The 24189-nt window shown below is 39.5% G+C and overlaps 1 protein-coding gene across 1 annotated transcript; it reads right to left on the reverse strand.

Moving 5' to 3' along the window:
* Positions 1 to 1811: 1811 nt before the first annotated feature.
* On the reverse strand, positions 1812 to 24008 carry LOC140244877 (ecto-NOX disulfide-thiol exchanger 1-like). The gene is made up of 13 exons (XM_072324486.1): positions 23883 to 24008; positions 22616 to 22717; positions 21844 to 22242; positions 20914 to 21123; positions 20076 to 20306; positions 18790 to 18901; positions 17092 to 17192; positions 12771 to 12877; positions 8223 to 8349; positions 7116 to 7393; positions 5410 to 5481; positions 4545 to 4641; positions 1812 to 3925 (listed from the first exon to the last, which is right to left on the reverse strand). The coding sequence occupies exons 1-13, from the start codon at positions 23929 to 23931 to the stop codon at positions 3699 to 3701; spliced, it is 2112 nt and encodes a 703-aa protein (XP_072180587.1). The 5' UTR covers positions 23932 to 24008; the 3' UTR covers positions 1812 to 3698.
* Between the last annotated feature and the right edge of the window lie 181 nt (positions 24009 to 24189).

Consider the following 24189-nt stretch of genomic DNA (forward strand, 5'->3'; position numbering starts at 1 on the left):
GACCAATTTCATTTTGTAGGCAATTCTGGTGTTGGAAGTGATACCACTACAGGGTAACATGATAAACTAGAAAAGCACTCTCAGCGTGCAGACCTCCACCAAGCAGCTAAATTTCCTCCAATGATCTTGCTCTTCCAAAAGAGATCAGTGATTTCCACCCATACGTATGCATGCTGAAAAATCGCCCGATTTTCCAATAATACTGAAGGCCTTTGTTACGTCATAAACCCTTAGCTGCGCAGCGCACCTCGCCCTGGCAGAAACTAGAGCATGCAGTGTAGTGCACATATGAAAACCTAAAAAATGCACAGCTTTAACTCCTAAGTTCATTGACCCTACCTGCCAAAATATCGAAAATCCTTCCTAAAATTCATGAAAATTTCCGGGTCACTACCAAAATTTAATCATCTGTTCCTTGTGTCATTCTCAACCTTTCCTGCAAGTTTCATCCAAATCCGTTCACAACTTTTTGAGTTATTTTGCACATGGACAAACCAACCAACCAACGGAAACGAAAACATAACCTCCTCCCTTGGCGGAGGTAATAATTAATACATTTACACATGCAAATCACATACATGTGGCAAATATACTGCCCATTGAATTCCACCATCAAGCTAATGCACATTTGACTATGTACAGAGCAAACAAACACAGAATCGTCATGTTTAATGATTTTTTACTGTCATTTTTTACGAGTATCATGTGAAGTTGCTGTATTAATGTTTGTGGCAATTTTTTTTACCTTTTTTTTAATGATCATGAATGTATATTTCAGACATGTTTAACATTTTAGTTTGTAAATGTTTCATACAGTGGTATCACAAAGATATATGTTCATAACTTCTGAACAATTGGAAATGGATTATATATTTCACATCAGAATAAAATGATAAAACTTAAAAACATGAATACATGTCTGAGAGTGACAGTATGTATCTGTTTGAGTGAGCAAATCCTTTGTCCATCACATGTTACCCTTCGTGTAGTTCATGATTATTCCTTCTAAGTTACGGCTTTCAAAATTAAATACAGTGGACTCCCATTATAACAAAATTCTTGGGACCAGCAGGTTTCTTTTATTACATCGAAATTTCATTATAACCAAACAAATAAACAATAAAGAACACAGAGCTGATAATGTTGGAGCTTTCATTTTTACCTCGTTATCACTGGAATTTTGTTATAACCATGTTCGTTATAGTGGGAGTGCACTGTATTTGACACATTATCACTCTGAATGTGTGTGCATGTGTATATGTGTTAGGGCTTCTATATGTGTGTATGTGTGTGTTTGTCTGTGTTTGCATCCTTTTTCCATGTCTTGATGATGTAGACAAGAGGAAAAACAATTATCAAGCTGCACAATATACTGTATACGCCATATATTTCGCCAGCCTAAATTTTCGTGAATCGGAACTTCCCGATGATTTCGCGAGTGGTTAAATTCGTGATCATGGAGTCCTGTACTGAATGGAGAATGTTATACGCGTACGTCACATTCATAGCGTGGTTAGAGTCAATATTTTCGCGTGTCTTTAATCTCGCGAATAGCACCCGACTCGCGAAATTCGCGAAAATAAAAACCTCATGAAATATTGGCGTATACAGTAGACATACATCATAGTGACATAGCTAAATAATGTATCCAATATTGAACCAACTCAATATTTCACCTTTGACCAAACAAGAATTCCTCAGCATAGAATGCCTCTCACACACTTTCATGAGACTGTTATCAAAATACATGTATGTATAAAATGAGGGAAAATGTTCTAGCAATAAGTGAAGTTGTTAGGAACTTTTCATATTAGCAATGATTTCATTTATTTACAGATTTCCACAGAGCATCATACATTTCTTTACCACATACGAATAACATGTAATGATGAATGCATAAAACTCATTACTTACCTCATGGCTTTGTGTTTTCCCCACAACAAATTTCAACAATGCTTAATGAACAAAACCACTAAAACCATGAAGTTTGCAATGCTCCTACATTAAGTTGACAGAAGCAAGTGCAAGTAATTATGAAGGTCCACATAAATACCAGTAATTGTTTGGCACATCTAAGTATTACCACACTAGTCTTCTATGCATTGCATTTGTACATGGTACAATCTAGGAAAACTGTTTTTTCCCCTCTAATGACGGTTATTTGGGTTTAGCCACCTTCATTGTGGCATGATGTCAAATGGCCTTCAAACCACTGCAACGCAAGGTTTAACTCACTTTTAAGAGATGAATGGAATATTTTTCAGGGATATTCCTCTTTATTTTCAGTCTTTTTCTGTTACTGCTACTGGATCCTCAAGCCATCTTCACATGCACAAAAATAATACTGTCAAAGTAAAAACTTGTGTGCATACAAATTTTTACCCTGGGCCAATATCAGTGTACTTCACTTGGTTGTGGATGATAGTACTTCTGAAGTACATACCTATTTTGATTGTGTATCCAAAAAAATGTTCAGAAGTTCTTATTTTTGCACTAGTTCAGTAGAGCATGAACTTTGCAACAACAAAAAAGAAGACAACAACAAACTTGTGACCACTACACATCAAATGTTCAACATATCAACCGAAAAGGGGCAATCTTGTGGCTGCATATCTGCAGATGCCTGGGCTCCATTTCCTAGACAGTGGCTACGATAGCGACTCTAATTGCAATGGCAAGTGTCATGGTAATGACAAGAATCCTGCTTCCTAATTGGCTGTTGCTAAAAACAGAAAGTTGCTAATCCATCAAGAAATGTTATCATAACATCTTTGAAGACACAAGACCCAGATAATCAACATGTCAGCATGTACGTACCATCTCAGCTGACCACAGCTGCTGGTTGAATAGAAGCCCACATGGTGGATGCTCATTATCAAGAACAGCGACTTAACAAACTCTCCTTAAAACAAAGTAATTTTCACGCCCCAAAGTCTCTTTGCAAACCCTGGTATCACAACATTTCTACATTCTTCTCCAAAGGAGTTGGGTTACAACAGGATTCCACCGGTTTCATACCACCTAATCCTTTTTTGTTGTGGTTGACAGGTGCTACCTCAAACCCACTATTAACTGCTCTTTACATATGCTAGTCCACCAGTGACTGGAATGCTTTATTGATGTCTTCAGGCTCAGAAATGATGACTTGACACAACATGACGCGACACTAGAGGAGTTGATAAACAGAGGATTTGGGTAGAGATACTCTCTTGTCTCACAAAAAGTACAGATAGGCTAATTTCTACACCACAGAGCTGGTATCCAAATAAAAAATTGATGGTGATTAGCCCAACAGTGGTGCTTCTTTCTAGAGAAGTAGGAAGAGTACAAAACTAATGGACTGTTTCACTTCTCAATGGGTCCATCACTAATCTCCTTAAATCTCTGAACCACCCATGGCTGCCCTTGCATGGATGTGCGTGTGTGTGTGTGGAGGGGGGCAGTGTGACTCTTTCCCTGGTTCAGGGTCTCCTGGTATCATCCTACATTACAAATTTTATCTCCACTTGTACACAATATTAACCCGTTGCGGACGGGTTGATTTTGCTTCAACACACATTTCCCATAGTCACTTGCCTGAGTATACTCGGGACTCATCATCAACAGGTTAAAGGTCCAATGGGGTTAAATTCTTCAAGTTCATTCATCTTTGCCTTTAACCTCATCCACGGAATCATCCTAACACCTTCAATAAGTGTTCAATTCTTTCCGCTCTCTGTAAACTTGGCAAACAGGGTGTAGCGCCAGCGCTTCTCCAGAGTCGCTCCAACACCGAAAAGATCCTGGCGGAAGAGGGTGGGGTAGGCGTTGAGGAGGGCCTCGATGTCCGACATGGTGATGGAGGGGTTCACCCGCTGCATGTATGACCAGAGGTACTCCGTGGAGGCCCCAAAGGGGTGCACATTGAGAAAGATGCTCAGCAGCCCTGGCAAGGAGTGGAAGAAAACAGGGAATTCAGACTTGATGCAAAGAAAAACATGACAGATAGAGAGAAGAAAACTGGAACCATCATAACGATATCAACAAACAATACCACATGACTGTGGTAGAAACACATGTGCATACATTGAAGATATGAATGTATAGATAGAAAGATAAAAAGAGAGATGGCTAGATAGGTAGACAGACAGAAAGATAGATTGATGGATGGCTGGATAGAAAATTAGAGATAGATAGGTAGACAGATAGAAAGATAGATTGATGGATGGCTGGATAGAAAATTAGAGATAGATAGGTAGACAGACAGAAAGATAGATTGATGGATGGCTGGATAGAAAATTAGAGATAGATAGATAGACAAATAGAAAGATAGATCGATGGATGGCTGGATAGAAAATTAGAGATAGATAGATAGATAGATAGATAGATAGACAGACAGACAGACAGACAGATAGATAGATAGATAGATAGAGATGAGGTAATAGAAACTCCCTTTCTCAATGCCTTTTCATCATCCTCACCATCTTCTTTTCAACACTTACTTCTAAGGAATAATGCACAAAGTAGCAGAGGTCTTTGCGAGAGAGGCTGAATATGGCACCTACCAATCATAGATGCCCTCTTGGTGTCCATGGCAACAAATGATGCTTCTAGGCTTGACCCATCATCTGACTTCTCTTGCCTCTCCACAGATTCCAATGTCTGCAAAGAGAAAATATGATATTTGCTCATTCTCATTTAGCATATTTAACAACTCGCGGAAATACCTATGCACTTAAACAGAAAAGATGGACAAAATAAAGTACCAGTACAAATATACAGATTTTCTACTTATCAATTTACTTTATCATTAGTTTTGTGCTTTCATTTCATTCTTTAATATGCAACTCTGCTAGCTACTGCAATAAAATTTACAATTCCAGTGAAATCACAGCATCCATCTCAGAAGCAAGGAATGCATACACATAAAAACAGGTACTGGGTGTGATATGCAATAATGTAGCATTGAAACTGTTTATGAAAATACCATGGTAAATCAAGAGCACAAATCTAAGTGAAAACAAAGATACCAGGTAATCACACAATGTTTGGCTTTCAACACAGAATCAAGAAGAAAGTTGTAGAAGTAATTCAATTGACAATATCTTTACTGTTTGCATCACAGAGGTCGAAATTCATAATGAGCATTTAAATTCAGTTCATGATGGAGGTAAATTTTAAACATGATTTGTGGCATTCAGGAACAGATATCCAATATTGGATGAAGGACAATCTGGCTTATTCGTTGGGTACAAAATCATTGGGATAGTAGGCATTCATGTGCAAAACTTTTTTTTCATGAACCACGGAGTAAATTTACACCACTCTTGTGAATTCCGGCCAATGAGTGAACACAGCAGCATCTCTCCCCACCATTCAGGACATATCTAAAGTGAATGCATTAATTACACCAATCTCTCAGAAACTTACTTTCACTTTCTCTTCTGCCTCTTTTCTCAAAGACTCCTCCTTCTTTAACTTGTTCTTGGTTTCCTGTAGTTGCTGCAGGAAAAAGATGACATCAAATAAAAATGATAATACTGTGTTTTTCATACAGTGCTTTTCCTGCACAAATCAGTGTTGCCACAGAGTGATCTCAGTTAGAGAGAATGATAAGGAAATCATGATAAGAAATCTTAAACATTGTCACCAAAATACTCTTTAGTGATGTGCTATGTCTATGTTTCCAGACAGTTGTGTATGGCACTGCACAGCTTGTGAAATCAGCAAAACAAAAATGAGGAGGAAAAGTAGAAATTACGCGGTGTGTAATATATGTCCCCGCCGGAAGTAGCATTTTGTAGCAAAATGTACAATATAGGTCAAATATCAAGGTCAAAGGTCAAAGAAGTCGAAGGTCAAAATTCTGTGTAGAAGTTTTGAAGCCCTCACCTTGTGCCATCACATAAAGCAAACGGAATCGAAATCGGGTTAGAAATGGCGAAGGAGTAGCATTTTGTAGCCAATGTACAATATAGGTCAAAAATCAAGGTCAAAGGTCAAAGAAGTCAAAGGTCAAAATTCTGTGTAAAAGTTTTGAAGCCCTCACCTAGTGCCATCACATAAAGCAAACGGAATCGAAATCGGGTTAGAAATGGCGAAGGAGTAGCATTTTGTAGCAAAATGTACATATGGTCAAAAATCAAGGTCAAAGGTCAAAGAAGTCAAAGGTCAAAATTCTGTGTTGAAGTTTTGAAGCCCTCACCTAGTGCCATCACATAAAGCAAACAGAATCGAAATCGGGTTAGAAATGGCGAAGGAGTAGCATTTTGTAGCAAAATGTACAATATAGGTCAAAGGTCAAGGTCAAAGGTCGCAACTGAAATTCTGTGAAGAAGTTTCAAAGCTCCCATGTAGTGCTATCATATAAAGCAAACAGAATCAAAATTGGCTCATAAATGACAGAGAAGTAGCAAATTGAACATTTTGATCACACACAGACGCACACACATACACACGGACACACACACGTACGGAGCCCGTTTCATAGTCCCCTGCTCGAACTCGTTCGGCGGGGACAAAAAAAATACAAACAATAAACAAACAAACTCAAAATTTAAGTGCATCAATTCATGAAGGTTGTTTGAGTCAACTGCTTACATGCTAACAAAAAGGTTCCAAAGCATCATTTTATTGGATGCATACACCTATGCTCATAATGTCTAATATAAAGAGGTGGTTTGGTTGAATGTGTGTATGACTGTAATGGCAAGTTTGATATGTCCAGGATGTATGCCTTCCTATTAGATTTCATATGAATGAATTTGCAAAGCACTCGCAATTCAACATTTAGTTGCAACACATAGATGACTAGCTTATTGATAACTTTGCTACAACTACAATATGACTCCAACATGTGAGATCAAACAACAAGATTATTTGCATATGTGTGGTCTTGCCTGCCTGAAGGGGGAAAAATTGAACAAAACAATGCAATCACTCCTGCATTAAATGTGGGGTTTTCTTCAAGAACCACCATACCCAAGCCTTAGAGGTGCATAGGAAGTTGGTATCATGATTGCAGCAGCAACACTTTACATGAAAGACAAATTGCTGCTCTATGGGATTTGTGTGTTTTACCTGGTGCAAATTTGCTAATTTGGCAAGTTTAGAGTTAAAACCCTATTGGTCCTTACCTGCTGCATGGCTAGAAGAGAATGTTGCAGGGCTTTGATCTGTGTCTCTGTCTCCTCATTGGGGGTGGAAGGGGGCGTGGCACTGGGCTGGGTGGGGCCACTACTACCACTGGTGCTGCTGGTCCCGGCCCCGCCTCCCTCCTCCCCGGTGCGGAGCGCCTCCAGCTGGCTTCGCAGCACATTGTTCTGATGCATCAGGGCCTGCACCTGGAGTTGGAGCTCGTTGTCGGGTGGGTCTGGCTGCTTGGCGATGGGTTTCGTGGATTCCACTTGTGATACTATTTTGGCAGCAACCCAGGAAAACAGAGATGGTCATGACAACAAATATCAAAAGCCTGAGAATTGACCATCTAAAGTATGAACACTGGAAAAAAAGGTCCGAGACAAGAGAAGAATTGAGTGTTGTCAAGACAGTTTGAATTCTAATAGATCATACCCTGCCATAGAAAGAATATTAAACAATTTATCATGCTTGGCACAAACATCCTGCAATTTAGGAGAACTGCAATACACACAGGTAGGTGTTGGATTTTGATGTTGATAATTATCATTGTTCTCCGATTACTAGAAAACTAGTCTAAATCACAGCTTCACAAGGTTTGTGCGAATCACCAGCAAATTGAATACACAGAGACATGCAGGCAAGTTTAATAACACAAAAATTTTCTGCATTATTTTGTGTGTGTGTGTGTGTTTAATCCACGAGTGCATATGGCTGAAATTGCAAATGAATTAATTCTTTTGCGGTTAAAAATATGCATAACTGAAAGCTTTACTAGAAAAGGACTTGTTTCAAATGTTTAGCTATATGATTTGCCATCACCTTTACTGGCAGACAAAAACCCTCATAGGTTGTCCAAGCCACGTTGTCATCCTAGCTCTACTAAAACCATGTGACTTTGAAAACTGACATCAGGGCACCATTTAATGAAAGTTGTCAGCCCTGACAAGTTGTCAGTTTCTGACAATCCCCAAAGTAACAATCAGTGACCAAAGTTTCTCAGCCAATCAAAACGAAGGATTTTACTGAAATTACTGAGACTGGCAACTTGTCAGGGCTGACAACTTTCATGAGATGGTGCCCAGATGCAGCGTGTGTGAACTGACCTGGTACGTTCTGCTCAATCTTGATTCGCTTCGCCTCTCCAGTGCCATTGTCATCGTCAGAGAGGTCCATCTCTGCCTCCCCCTTTTCACCGAGTCCCATCTCATCTTGCTGCTGCTGATGTAGACTCTGCACAAAATACAAATAAAATATCGGTAAAAAAAGTAGTCTTTGCTGGGACTTACAAACTAAAGCAAAACAAATACGCCAATTTCTTTCCCCCCCCCCCCCCCCATAGTTAGAATACTCATAGTCATTTACACTGTATGTTTATTTGACAAAAAATGTCCAGACAGATATGACATCATCCTGACCCACATCCTTATAAACCTAGCCTTTTGCAAAGGCAGCTTGCAATGGACTCGCGCACACATAGCGATCGAATCGGACACGCTCGCAGCTCCCCGCCCCCGCACTGTGTGTGCGAGTCCACTGCTCTCTGTGTGCGTGTCCTCACATTATAGCGAGCTGCCTGTACAAAAAGGCTATCTTAAACCCATCAAATTACCACAAATGGAACTTTCAAAGAACACCCTCTCACAGTTTGCCAACTCCACTAAATGGGGTGCTCAAGGCAATGTAATCATTTTTCTATACTTTCCTGGGTACTATCCTAGTATAGTATAGTGGTAATCAAACTACCCATGTTCAACTGCAAGACATGCAACTTGTTTGGAAACCAACCCCTCTAAATGGATGAATATCAAAAGGTCATGAAATTTACTCTCTGACTTTATGTTGGTGTGACAGATCATAAAATGTGAGGTTTGTTGAAAATTTCTTAAACTAAACATGATTGTTTCACTGCTAACAAGTTTCCTTTGTTATTTATTAAGTCAGTACATCAAATGGAAAACATATGAGCAGATAAACATTTCCATTCAGGAAAATCTCTTCATAATTTTGGATAGACTTGAGAATCTTTCATATACATGTATCTGAAACATACCCTCTCCCTGCTAATATCTTTTCATATTCTCTCTGTTCATATCTTGCTCTTTGTTAAGAGCCTTGTAAAGAGATTGATACGAATCTTTAAAGGTATGGAGCGAAATCATTTTGACTTTGCCTTAGCATTATAGTAATGGTTAGATCATGATCATGAAAGATAAACAGCAAAACTGATTTTTCTTTGTTGTCATCATGATGAGAAAGAATCTCAGATAAACTGCACAAATCTCTCAAAACTTTGATGAATCTCAACCTGCTTCTGATGGTAAAACATTACATAAACATATGTTCAGACATATCCAACTTTGTAACGCATTCACATACAGGATTCAGATTGAAGAATGGCATTCCTAGCATGATAATTATCCCTAAATTTGGTCGCTTACCATCTCAATGTGTGATGCATCAGGAAATTTCAGAATATCATGATGTAGACACATAAGAGCACTTTACAAGTATTACTCAAATTCTTGTTTTTATCATACATTTTCTCCTACTACTATGGCATCAAGTGTCAGCTGATATCAGACATCCTGGGTTGGTGGGTGACTCCCAGTTTCCATGGTAACTATGATGCAGGGGAGGTTGCCGGTGTTGTCACGCTCACCATCTTCCGAGACTTCCACGTCTAGTCATTGATACATCACCACATCAGGACTAAATTTGACATGCAGTGTAATTACTTGCTATCGTCCACTCTGCTGTAGCAAACCAGACTTCTTCACGATGACTGCTGCACAGAAATAGTTACCTGCATCACTCAGGAGTACTTTACCTTGAATAATGCACAAGAGTCAATCCCGCCACCATGGTTTCATCTGGTATTTCAGTTCATCATTTGGCAGTTGCACTTTGATTCTGTTTGCGAGGACAGCTAGGCTCAAATAATTACTTGCCATCGTTGACTGTGCTATTGCAAACCAGACTCCTTCAAGATACATCTGCACAGAAACAGAGTTACGTGCAACACCCAAGATTACATTACCTTTGAAGAATCCACAAGTATCGAGTAAATCCCACTAGCGTGGCCTATTCTGGTATTTCGGTTCCTCATTTGGAAGTTGCATTCTGATTCTGTATTCCAAGGACAGCTGGGTTCAAGAGTGGTTACATATCAACTACCAGTACCTTGCTCTCCACAGTACAAATGGGCAGTCCGAGTCTGTGGCATGAGCAAGGTAGCTTGCGTTGCTCACCTCAGTTTCTGTGTGTGCATCATGCATGTGTGTGTGCATGCGTGTGTGGGTGTGTGTGTCACTTGGTGCCGATAACACTCAAACAATACTTACAATAACCATGATCCTTCAGCAACGCACTGATTGAAATTCTGCAGCACAAAATCCTGTAAGGATGAAGTCTGCTTGAACCTTCTTTCTGCTTCTTCGTGAGAAGGGTAACTTGACTAGTTGTTACTTTGCTGGACTGATAAACTATTGACTCTCCCAGCAAAAGCAAAAATTACTGGCAAAATTCTTCTCAATTCTTTTCCTGTGATTACACCATTCCATAGAGATGGACAACAATATGCACTACAACTGTCCAGTTTAAACATTGATATTTCGATAAGGTGGACTGCTTGGAAGCTATTAAGACAAACCAAACCAAAATATATGAGAGCAATTTTCTGACTTCTGTTGTAATACAATATAACATAAGTTTTCAGTTCGTAAGTAGCAGAGGAACGTGCAGAACTGCTATAAGAAATAAAAAGATGACATGTAAATACTACTGTGTAGTATAATGTCATAGCATATGTATGCATACATTACCATGGTACTCTCACTATAGTTTATATGCCAAACCTGCATTCTTGTGTTGCTGTAGACAGGGCTACTTCAATATGAACTTCAATATCACTAATAGAGACACTACCACAGTGAATATGCACTCTAAATAGCATCTAAGCCAATCAGAAAAGCCGTATTTATCTGTAACACACTCAGAAGTCAGTTCATAATTGGCACAGGTAGATGGTTCCACACACTTACCTTTATTCTCTCTCCCTCTCAAGAATATTTAGAATAATTTGAATGACTATAAAATTGAACAATCGAACTTATTTATTATATCAAACTACTCTTCATAGATTTCCTGATGCGTGCATTCAATCTAATAATAAAACAAAGACATGCCTCAACTTGTGTGTGCAATTGAATTAAGCTATCACACATTGGTATAAATGAAAATATATCATTTATTGCCTTATCTACAGTATACATTATATTTTCAATTACTACAACCAGAGCATAGAACCCAACAAAGTTGGCAAGCTTGATGTCTGTGTGAACAAACAGTCATAGCATTTGTTACCTTGTTTCGACACTGTAAGCAAAATGCACTGCAACAGACTGGAACGGCTACTATGACACTTTAACTGATGATGTTGTGAATGAAACAGACGAAACATTGCTTTTGACAAACCATGCCATACTCTGTTACAAATTACTGTCAAATCCATGCAGCTCTAGCAGTCTCTCTTTACTCTTGGTCCATTTTATCCTGCAAAAGATTAAATTTCATGTACTGAAAAAAAAAACACTCATAGGCCCGAATTCACGAAGGTGGTACAAATGAAACCATGGTTTAAACCATGGACAAAAACCATGGAGCGCCAAGTGTCGCATGGAATATTTCGTTGATGAAATTATTATTTTGTAACGAAATGACAATATTTTGTAACTAAATGAACACTTCGTCCATGTAATGATAATTTCGTTAACGAAACAGTCATTTTGTTGACGAAATGACCAATTTCGTAACGAAATATTCCGTGCGACACTTGGCGCTCCATGGTTATTGTCCATGGTTTAAAACCATGGTTTCATTTGTACCACCTTCGTGAATTCGGGCCATAAAGTGGTTTTTTTTTTTTGTGCAGAATATTTTTTCCCCTAATTAGCAATACACTTTTCTTTTTCCTTCATATTTGTGGATTATTTTCTCCAGCTTGTTAATTTTTTGGTCACCATCTGCTTATAAAACTGCAGTGCCTCTTTCATTTCATCAACAATACCAGATATATTTTTTTTTTTTAAATTGAGCTGCTCGGATCACTTGTTCATGTCATCTTCAAAGGCAGAGAACCACTGCGGAGCCATTTTCCCATGGCTGACTGATGCAGCTGTACATCGTGCCTGCTGCGGCTACGGAGCTCGTGCTCCTACGTGTCCGACTCCACGCTTCACCGTCTATTTTGCTAAAAGTTTCTCTTCCATTCACACTTTATTGCTTCTGAAAATTTGTCTTGAACAGCTTTTTCTTCAAGTTGCCTTGCAATAACCTTTGGGGTGTCTCGGCCGGTTTCTGTTTTCCTACCATCGTCCGATGAACATGTTGACATAAAAATTTAAGCGAGGCGACATCACAGCAATGTTCACTTACTCACGAGCGCCATCTTGGTTCAGCAATAAGCCATTCTTATGATTCTCTGGAGATCAAGATGTATTGGATGTAAAACAAGTGATCATTACCACACTTGACCTTTTGACATCTGATGGTCCCTTGAAAACATGAAGAGAAGGAGAAGAAGGAGAAGGAGGAAAAAGAGGAGGAGGAAGAGGAGGAGGAGGAGGAGGGGGGGGGGTATGTCAAACACCTACCTTTGTCTGTTGCTTCCAGCCCTCTATGTTCTTCCGCTGTGCTTTGGAGAAGTGGTCCCACACTCTCTGCTTGCATGCACTCACCAAAACCTGCTCTATCAGGGAATCTGGTCCCGTCCATGGACACAACGAAGAGGCAAGAAGACAAATTTTCCTGAAAAAACTCTTCTTTTTTTTGCCATGGTTTCATTTTGTTTTTCCACAAACCTTGACATGAAAGCACAATGCAAAAAGATCATAGTTCCCTCGTTTCTTTGCAATATGTGTTCTTCAAAATATATTCCTTGTTTGCATTCACAGTTGGCTTGAGCTTCATGGTGACAATAATGCATAAATTGTCCTTCTTACCATTCGTTGTGATGTCTTGAAAATCTTTGGGCCAAAAAGCAGGTTTTTGTTGGAATCTTTTTTTAACAATAATGGTAAAATGGCACAACTTAGCATTTACTAAGTCATTTGAATTGAAGATATCATTTTGCATGAGGATGAGTAACATCACAAGAGAAAATTCTTGTAGAATGAAATGATTCCTGAAGAACTTAAACACTTTGTCAATTAAAAAAAAAAAAAAAAAACAAGACTAAATAAAGACAAAGAGTTTGTATAATACTCACTTACCGGTATCTGTGTTGGCCTTTTTTTTTTCTTTTTTTTTTTGCATATATAGTCCTCTCAACATTTTTTTGGTAAGAATTTGAATGCAAATTTGATCGACCACACAATGAACAAGTGAAAACATATATGGAATGGATTCATCACAACAAAATACCCCAGCCATTTGGTAATGGAGAATTGCAATTTTTTGTGTACATGTAACTGGACCCCAAACTGAACAAAAAACAATAAAAAACTAGAAATGTCGCTATGGCGACTGATGCCTCCGCCATAATGCATGATTCTCCCAATAGGCGTATAGTACAATGTCTTCACAATGTGTGATTCATGACAGTTTCACATAACTGGCAAAATATTGAAATGACAGGTTTGTCAGAAATGTCTTGAACTGGGTTTGCTATAATTTTGCAGGTATCCATATTTGGGGAATTTTGGGGAAGTTTGTGCACTGAGTAATTTCCAAGGTATGATCAAAGAGTGTGATGACGGTACAAAATAGATTTTTTTTTTTTTTTTTTTTTTTTGGGGGGGGGCATTGAAACCTGGCCTTTGACCCTTAACCTTTGACCTTTGACCTTCTGGCTGGAAATGCTAGGGTTAGGGTTGGTGTATCTAAAATGGTACAGGAATCTCCTGAGAATCTCCATTACGTAATGCATGTATTAAGTTTTGAAACTAATAATGCAAGCATTGCATATACTAGTATATGAGGGAAATAGTAAAATTTTGAGGAGTTGACCTTGACCTTTGACCCCTGACTATTGACCCATGACCCCTAAATTCCCTAGATAATCCCTGCCAGAGAGTACATGCATATGTACCAAGTTCCACGAAGATAAATTGAACCATTTGCGAGAAAAGTAATATTGCAACATTTTCACCTAACCTTTGACCTTTTGACCTTTGACCTTATGACATGAAACTCTCTCTGGAGAATCTTTACGTAGTAGTACATGTCCACACCAAGTTTCAAGAAAATACCTTCGGGCATTGCATAGATATGGGGGGAATTGCAACATTTGTAGCATTTGACCTTGACCTTTTGACCTTTGACGTCTTGCCAATGTCACTAAAATCTACTCAACTAATTGTCCCATCATACATCATCCTTGGACCAAGTTTGGCGAGAGCTGCTTCATCCAGTTTTGAGTTATCATGTAAACAGATAAATTTTAGGATTTGACCTTGATCTTTGACCTTTGACCTCTGTCCTCTTTCACTGAAAAACTAATCAATTGTCCCATCATACATCATCCTCTAACAAAGTTTGGTGAAATTTGCTCTATCCAGTCTTGAGTTATCGCGTAAACGGATACAATTTCATGATTTGACCTTGACCTTTGACCTTTGACCTTTAGCCGATTTCACTCAAAATCTAATCAAATAATTGCCCCATCATACTTCATACTTGGACCAAGTTTGGTAAAATTCCAGTAAATATTACTCAAGTTATCGCATAAACGAAAGCGGACGGACGTACGACGGACAACCCGAAAACATAATGCCTCCGGCACCACTTCGTGGCGGAGGCATAAAAAGACATACAATCTAAAGATGCTAAGTGAAAAGAAATATGACTGCTTCTTTCAAATGTACTGTTTTTCTACACATTTTTCTCTCGTAAAAATACTTTTTCAACATTTTCCACGATGAAATAAAAAAAGGGTGAATCTTTCATTTCCTTTCTTTACCAAGCGCAAGGTACAAACTTATAATGTACCACGTTATAAATATCAAATCAAATGCCATGGAAACACAGTTAAAAATCAAATACAAGTCCTGTGTCACATCGACAGTTTCACATTCACTGGGTAGACTGCAGTAGTATATAGAAACTAAATGTACCAAGTCTCACACATCAGACAGGACAGTCAAGCCTCAGGGGTCTTTTCATGCCCACAAACCTGACAAGCTCTTTCTCATGCCTCACAAAAAGAGACAAAATTAAATCATAAAAAATAAACTGACAAAACATTGACTTCCCACCTACTAAAATGTCATATTTTGGGACAATCTTTTTTTTCTATCAGATTTGTGGGTTTTTTTTAATGAGAATACTTCTTTCTTTCTTTTTTTTCAAATCAGTGTACGCCGTAAGAGCAGTAAGGTTTGAATGGCCTACACTTTTACAAGCTTGTCTTTATGGGGCATCTCTTTTGCAATTACACAATGATTTTGAACAAATAGTTTCATATAGGTAATATGCACTTACTCATTCTCTCTTTCCCTTACAAACGTTTTCAATGTTTGGATATTTCGTATTACATTAACTTGTTGGAATTGTTGTATCTGAAAGAATTTGTTACAGTGACAATACAGTTTAATTTGAATCAAATTATATATCATTCAGGTATACACCAGATTGCACAATTTACAGTTTGAAAACATTAAAGCTCCTCCCTACCGGTAAAACAGGAGGGGCAACACCATCCCACTTAAAGGGTGCTACAGCATTGCAAAATCTCACTCCTATCTGATTTCTGCCTTGGCATCTTGGAGAATTATGGTTTTCCTGGCTGAAGTGATGACATCTGTTTTGTTTTTTGTTTTTTTATTATCTTCTTCTCAGAACTAAACAGGTCTGGGACCTGTTTCATAAAGCTTTTTGTAAAGTTACACATTAGTACTTAACAATGATTAGGAAACCCACTTGGCTTGTTTGTAAAGTCGTGCGTAACTTTACAAACAGCTTTATAAAACTGGGCCCCGGCTCTCTGAATCTTATGGAGCTGTTACTCTGGCAACTGTATGTCTCTTGTAGAATCCCTTGAAATGGTGTGCGATATCCTCCTGGTTTCATCATGTGTGACATGCCAATGTCCAGGAATGCGAGAATGATAGACTGATGATGTACTCACCTTGCCCACCATGATGCAGTTTTGGACTTTTCTTCATCTGTTACAGCGTATGAACATCAATCTATCTTCTTGCATGCCTAAATGCGGCTCCACCAATCACAAAGTCTTCCTCAGAGACATTTGAAACAGCACTCAATACAGAGTACCCTATCAGTATCATGTCTGTGAGACAAAGCCAAAAAGTGTCACAAAGACTGGACCTTTCAACCTACTCATCTGACCCCATCCCTGCTTTCGAGCTTACCCTCGAATCCAGCAGACAGACTGGAGAAAAATGTATCCGTTCTTGGTTCTGTGTGGTAATGAGCTGACAATCGAAGACACGCAGAAGTGTTGTAAAAGTGGATATTTTCGCGCGACTAATTTTTCACGCTCGGCGGGGTAAGAAGAGTTTTGCGTGTTTTTAATTCCTCGAAATCAAATCATCAACTGCTGGAACATGTGGCAAACAAAAATATTCGTGTCTTTTTATTTTCGCGCTAGTTTCGGGTTGCGCGAAATGCATGAAAATTTTAACACCTCGAAAATTTCCACTTTTACAGTAGTTATGAAGTTCATCGCACAACATATGCAAACACATACCTCTTAACTCAGATTAATCTCTAACATAAGAAGTTTTGCTGGAAGCATTCACGTACAGATTTTGGTGAACAAACCTCTTGTAGCAAAATTTTCTCCTAGACTCGGAGACTAGTGTGAGTGCAGGCATCATGATTCCAATGTCAACAAACCTTTTGCAGATTTATCGCGCAGTATGGATAGCTATCCGTTTGTTCACTTTAAAACAAAACAAGAAAAAACAACAACAAAGGGCAAATGGAATTCTGGGAGTTGGACTGTGGACTTACACTGAGTGTTGAGTCCCATGATGTGTGTGCGGTAAGCCAGCTGTATCTGGCTTAGCTGTTGGTCCCACTGGGCTTTCTCCCCGACAAGTCGTCTCACGTGGCTGCAACAAAGATTAGTAGCACTTTATACTGTTATATACTTAACTTGCTAAGAGACTGAGTGGGTCTCCTGCTTACCTGAGCATTGCAAGTTCACCTTTTCATGCAGACTATTACCTCAGAAGAAGACAACAAACTATGGCTGGCCTCCAGGGGGTAATGGTGTTCATTTGTATTTTCTGTTACTATGGTGAAAATACCCAAGATGTCTGTAGAAAATTCCACCACACCCTTGCAAAAAGAAAAAAAAAATCAAAATGTGAAAACTGGTCCCAAATTTGGCCCCGGCCCACAGGGGGCCATTCCTGGATCTGGCAAATAAACTTAACACATGCGAAGTATGCTCACTAATCTATTCATTGAGAGCATTTCTGTTTTTTAGATCTGAAGAAAATTGTCTAAAGATTTTTCAATTTGGGGCTCTAGCGCCCATTTACACAACTGTATTGCCCTAACAATAATACTTGCCAAGTTGATGAAAATTGTTCCCAATTTGGCACCCCCAGATCTACCATGAACAGTTTTCAAACTACAGTCATCAGAGTACTTACTCATTGCAGGTACCTATCTCAATCATTTCTGGTTCTAGAGAAGATCTTTAAAGATTCCTCAATTTTGGGGCTTTGAGGCCCTTGGCCCTTGCTGCCCATTTGAACAAATTGAAATCACATCATCCTAGGGATGCTATTGCCAAATTTGGTGAAAATCCATCATGGGGTTTTCAAGAAGATGAAAATGTTGAACGGTTACACACAATGTATGAAACACAACATACATTAGATGGCGCATGTTGGACGACCGACTATGAATGATCACAATACCTCACTTCAGCCTTGAGCTAAGGAGAGCTAAAAATACACCAAGTCAGCATTCGTCATGAGAAATGTTGTTATACTTCCACTATGATCACTGCAACTTTTAACAATGGCAATTAGAATAATCAACAATTAAAGTAACAGCAATGACCAAAACAACAATGATAATAATTAGATAGGTACATTTAATTAATTTGATTAATGTTTACTAACATTGACAAACAAGTACCAGTCAACAGTATACATCTAATGTTCATATGGTTCATGTAGAAAAGAATATGGTGGTACATTCCTGAAGTGACAATACTACTGCTAACTATACCTATCACTGAAGATAGATAAGTCTTTGTTGTTAATATCAGAATCAATGATGTTACAATTGATTACATTAGTTACACTCAGACATTTAGGATAGCTATCTCTGAGGATAAGCTGGTAATAAAGCACTGCATAGACACACTCATTGATAGCTAACTTGAAGTTAACTCGAAGACAGCTATCCACAAGATATCTAAGGGTTAGCGCTCTATCAACAATCCGGGAGGGGGGGTCCCCACTCGTAGTAATGCATCGTATGGACAGAACTTTTTGATAGGAACTTGTAGATAAGTGTAGTTACGGGGGGCAATGAGCCCATCCTCAAGGATAGCTATCTTCGAGGATAAGCTCCATCGTGTGAATGCGTGTGGCAGTTAGGGGGCCAGAGCTTATCCTCACAGAAAGCTATTCTTGAGGTTAAGGATCACCGTGTGAAAGTAACTACACTTGTCAAAGAAGGACTTACAAGTGTGTGGACTGCACCATGCTGTAGAATGTGCCTGCGTTCTTCTTGTCACATTCTCCTCTCTCCAACCAAATGACCAGCTGGTTGGCAGCTTCAGGAAATACCTCCGCATCTACAGAGAAATGCAAGCACTTGGTCGTTAATATTTCCTCGCAGACCTCCTGAAAATTTGTCCTGATTCGGGACAGAAACATGTTTGTAACACCATTCCAAATTATACATTTAGGCCCGAATTCACAAAGGTGGTACAATTGAAACCATGGTTTAAACCATGGACAATTTGTATGGAGCGCCAAGTGTCACATGGCCTATTTCGTTACAAAATCAGTAATTTCGTCGACGAAATGACAACATTTTGTCGACGAAATCAGTAATTTCATGCGACAAAATGACTGATTTCGTAACGAAATAGGCCATGTGACACTTGGCGCTCCATACAAATTGTCCATGGTTTAAAACATGGTTTCAATTGTACCATCTTAGTGAATTCGGGCCTAAAGGTCAGTAATCAAAGGTCATACCCACATCATTTGGTTTGTTTAATTGTCATCATAAACAAATAATACCAGAAAGATACACATTTTAGCATCATCACACATGACATTCTGTTAATTGCACCTCACTAAAAAGTGATACTATGGTATGAGGCAAAGAATGTCCCGAGAGTTAAATCAGCATATTTAAACTTAAAATTTGCCTCTAGGATGTTTCTAATAATTCTGATAGATATATACAGATTCAAAAACTGATACTGTACGAAAACACAGGGTCTATGACTTGAAATTTCATCTCAACAAAAGCAATGATATATTACATTTAAATCACACTGTATGCAAATCAAAAGTTGTGATGAAATTCCCTACAGGACAGAAACTTCAAATATCACAAGATTCTTTCATATTTCCATCCCATCTGTTTAACCGTTGCGCACACTTCTTATCAGTCTAACTGGAAATGAGTTTGTGTATCTAGATACATCTTATCAGAAGTCAAAATCCTACTAGATGCATACGGTCACAAACAAAACTATGCACTATTATCACGATTAGTAATCATCTATCGCTCCCCGAGATATCTTAAACCTCAATATTGTGTGGTACGCGCTGGCCTACATTACAAGATATAAGATAAATTTTATTATTCAGCATTAGAATGAAGCAGACATTAATAGACATTGCTCACTTTATGTTTACTTTCCTTGCGCTGGGCAATGCTGATGTTCTGAAATTCATAACCTGGTCTAATCTTGGACAAATGTATTCTCTTGTTATAAATTCAGAACTTACTTTTGAGTTTGGCAATGAGCGCAAGACCGTCTATCCGTGAGTAGCCGGGAACTACTCTTTGTTCCCTCGGGCTGTAATTGTCCTGCTCACTCTCTCTCTCTCGACGCTCCTGGACCTTGCGTCTTTGCTCACGCTCGTATTCTTGCACGTCATGGCGAGTGTGCGCATACTCTACTCGCAGTCGTCCATTGTTTTCTGGATTGAGGCTTGCCCCGATGCGTACAGTGTAGCCTGAGTAATCAGTATAAATCACACACTCGTAAAAGAGACAGCACTCATATACTCAATTCTGCATGTCCATGTTGTGAAGTGATTTATGGTGGACAAACCTGATCAAGCATTTTCATACTGGACAGAAGAGATAGACCAGACAAAGATACAACACTGACACTGGTAACATGAATGTCCATTTATCATCTAGCATGACATCATAGTCATGTGTACTCCATCAGTACTATCATGATGCATTACAGTTGCAACAAGGAAATACAGTGCACTCCCGTCATAACGAACACAGTTATAACGAAATCCCGGTTACAACGAAGTAAAAGTTCAGGCTGCAACATTATCCACTCTATGTATTTTTATTGGTTATTTGTTTGATTAAAACAAATTTTCGATATTTTATAACGTAAGAAAACTGCCAGTCTCGAGGACTTCATTATAATGGGAGTCCACTGTAGTCCATGAACAAACACGAAGGTAATTTCACAATCATAACTTGCTTAGGAGGTTTTTAAACATGAATCAAAGGCTTTGACACCATCCGTTCACACTAGCACAGGCCTGTAGCAGCAACACGAACCGCTTCCCTGCTCATGTTGGTGAGAATATTTACCTGTTACTAGCATTGCTGCCTGGACTGACAGTTCATTGGCAAATCTAATGAAGCAGACATTTTGTTTTCCGAGACGAATGTTGACGATCTCTCCGGCCAACCTGGCGAAGAGATCCTGTAGCATCTCTTCCTTCATGGCATCAGGAAATCCCTCAACAAATATAGTCTTGCATCCTGGTGGTCGCTCACCAGGAGGGGGTGGAGCAGGATCTGCAGATTGAAAGAAAGTACAAGGGCTGTGATGCGATCCCTAATTATCATACTGCAATTCTGCAAATGCAATCATCTCGAATAATAAATACAAAAATTGAATGAAAGCAGTCATCGATATGAATGCATAAATTTCAAAAGGAAAACTTGGAGCAAAAAGTGTGGCATAACTGAATACCACACGGCATCAAACTGCAATTGAAATATTCTTGAAATCCTGTTCACTAGTCATGACGAAGCAGTAACAGCCCTTGCTCAATCAGTGTGAAGTTCCTTATTTAATTCACTCCTATTTCATTCATTCAATTTGTTAATCTAATGTTGAAAGAAAAACAAACAAATGAACATTATTTTCATCATTGTGGCCATCAGCAAACTGTGCAGACTCAGACACAATCTTATTCTGAAGTCTTCGCCAGCACTGCAACAGAAAATTAAGAATAAGAGTGTATATTGCAGCAGTTTTCTTACATAGGTGTGAAAGGATGTTCAAATAGGCTTGGAAAAAAGTCTAGCTGGATACCAAATAAACCAGAGCAATTTTTGTTCTGTGAACAGAGTAGCCCCTGAATAAAAACAAATTACAAATATTTTAATTAGCCTTGTATTCATCACAATAAAAAGATAAAAATGCAAACTAGAACCAAGCTATCTGAACCTGATAAAGATGCAGTCATCATACATACAAGTAAATGTCTCATAATGTGTAGTCCAACTTACTGACACTAGTTTGAAAGACAGTGAAGCCCTTGAAATGAAATACAGCTCTCCTGGATGCCTCCAGCATGTCTGCACTCTTGGTAGTGCCCACAAGTGGACTAATGGCACCTGCAGGAACAGAACCCTGACCTTCGAACTCGTAGTCTGTTCCCTGGACCAGGCCGGGGTACAGGTGTGCGGCTCCATACCCATGGCTCATGGCCTCGCCAGTCAAGAGATCCGTGGGTAGAGTGGTGCCCCCTTGGCCCAACTCGTGCATCATCCCTGGGACCAACTCGCTCGAGTCATCAAGGAAACTAGACCCACTCCTCCTTCCTCTGCGAACGGGAACTTCTCCTCCTCTCCCTAAATATTGCCTTTCAGTTAGGAAGTGCCGGGATAAGGTTGGTGATACATCCCCTAGGAAACAAGATAAATATTTTGCATTTAAAATGTTTACTTTATTAAAGAATACCAGATAGCAATGTCCTCTCATGAACCAGAAAAGGGAATATCATCACTAAATACTTGAGTGGGGGCCTCTAGTCCAAGGGAGGTTAGAGGTCAATGCTCCTTAACAATATTGGGGATTTACTTTTCATTAAGAGCCAAAAATGTGTGAGGGGGGAGGGGGCTGCAGCCCCCAATTAGATAGATACCTTTACCTTTTTGCGGGGAAGAAATACGATAGAAACCAGATATATCTGAGCAGAAAATAGATAAAAAGCAATGATACGAGGGAACTTGCCCTTGGAAAAATTCTGCTTTTAGATACAGGATGGTTTCAACTTACCAACATCATGAACTTGTTCTATGACCATTGGTCCATTTCTTGTTGAAAATTGCAGTGGCATGTCATTGGCACTTGGATCGGGGCATCTGTCCTCTTCATCAACTGCAATGTGTTTTTAAACAAAACAAATCAAAAGACATAAGCAACTAGGAGATTAGACACGCCTACACTTGTGATAGCACTAGTAAGATCGACAAATTAACAGCATGCACATCATTCAAACATGATGCATACCAGGCAATGAATAATTTATTAGCTTCGGTGTGTCAAAGAATACTAGGCTGTACCAATCATGGCGCTGTACCAATCATGGGCTCGACTCGTTACTCTAATTGAACTATACACAGCCCTGTCGCTGTACACAACGCCTCGTGTTGATGTCTACAGGAACGCAAAGGGCCGGCTGTGTATAGTTTTAATTGGGAACAACTTTTGTTAGAATGTTATGTAGAGCCTTCTGCATGTAACTATCGTTATCATGATATTGGTCACCACTCCATTCACTGTCATTCATTTTGTCACTGCCAGTGACTTCTGTGGTATATCCACCTCCATACTCAGGGGCGAATCCAGGAATTCTGTAAAGGGGGGGGGGGAACTAATATTTCTGGTGCCACTTCCGGGTTTCATTTAATTTTTTTTCTTTTTTCTTTTGTTTTTAACAATGATTAAAGGGGGTAGGGGGGCGTACGCCTCTTGCGCCCCCTCTGGATCTGCCACCGATACTTTGCAGTTAGTGTAGTGAAGACACATAATTATGCACTCACCACACGTGACACAGAATGTATACTAGGCTCTAACTGCGACCAGCCCCAACACGCAGTGTGTAACTGTGTACACGGAGCGTGTACACGGAGCGTCCCGGGGTTAACTAGGCTCTAGACCTAACATGTTCGGCATAAAGAGGGGGAGCGATCATGATCGATACCACGACGATTTACATTTAGAACCTCTAGCCCATTTGCCATTTTATTTTTATCACTCTACATACCGAGGTTACTATAATTTCCTAATTGTTAATGGAAGTGGTCTAGTCTAATTCATTGTCAGTGATATCTTCCAGCATTAGTGCCAGTTGGCAGTATACCATTGAGTTACCAGACTCTCCCCATCCGACCCCCTCCCACACCCTCATTTGACCCGTATCTGGTCCTGGATCTGCCAGCATGCCCTTCTCTCGCACCTCGCTCGCTCTCTCAGCTCCAGACCACTCCTCTCTCCATGCACGGTTTCATCTCTCTCCAATTCGAATCGAAGGGAAACCTACAGCGGTCGGAAGAGCCGTGACTTCCGTGGCCATACTCGATTACATTCATTGTAGAGATGTTTCTGATTCAGCCCAAATAAATTTAGTTCGGCCTGCACCGGCTGATGAACAGACTCCAGCCTACGGTCGGTCTCCCAGATTTTTGTCGTCGCACGGTACAGCGGTAAGTTTACTAGGACAACAACACACCGCACCGGCTACGTATAATTACGTAATGCACGCACAATAATGTACATGTACGTCTATGTGGTCGATGGTGGCCTTAATGCGAAAAGAGCAATCTCGAACGATGGCAATCCACGCACTG

Source organism: Diadema setosum, chromosome 21 (assembly GCF_964275005.1).
Source record: "Diadema setosum chromosome 21, eeDiaSeto1, whole genome shotgun sequence".
Taxonomy (NCBI): domain Eukaryota; kingdom Metazoa; phylum Echinodermata; class Echinoidea; order Diadematoida; family Diadematidae; genus Diadema; species Diadema setosum.

Bases quoted from the DNA above. Each gene is read 5' to 3' on its own strand.
- LOC140244877 (XM_072324486.1), bottom strand. From the start codon at position 23,931: ATGAATGTAATCGAGTATGGCCACGGAAGTCACGGCTCTTCCGACCGC. The intron at 20,307-20,913 runs GTAAATATTCTC...CTGATTACTCAG, and splicing joins GGCAGCAATGCTAGTAACAG to GCTACACTGTACGCATCGGG. The intron at 4,642-5,409 runs GTAAGTTTCTGA...TTCTCTTTGCAG, and splicing joins AGGCAGAAGAGAAAGTGAAA to ACATTGGAATCTGTGGAGAG.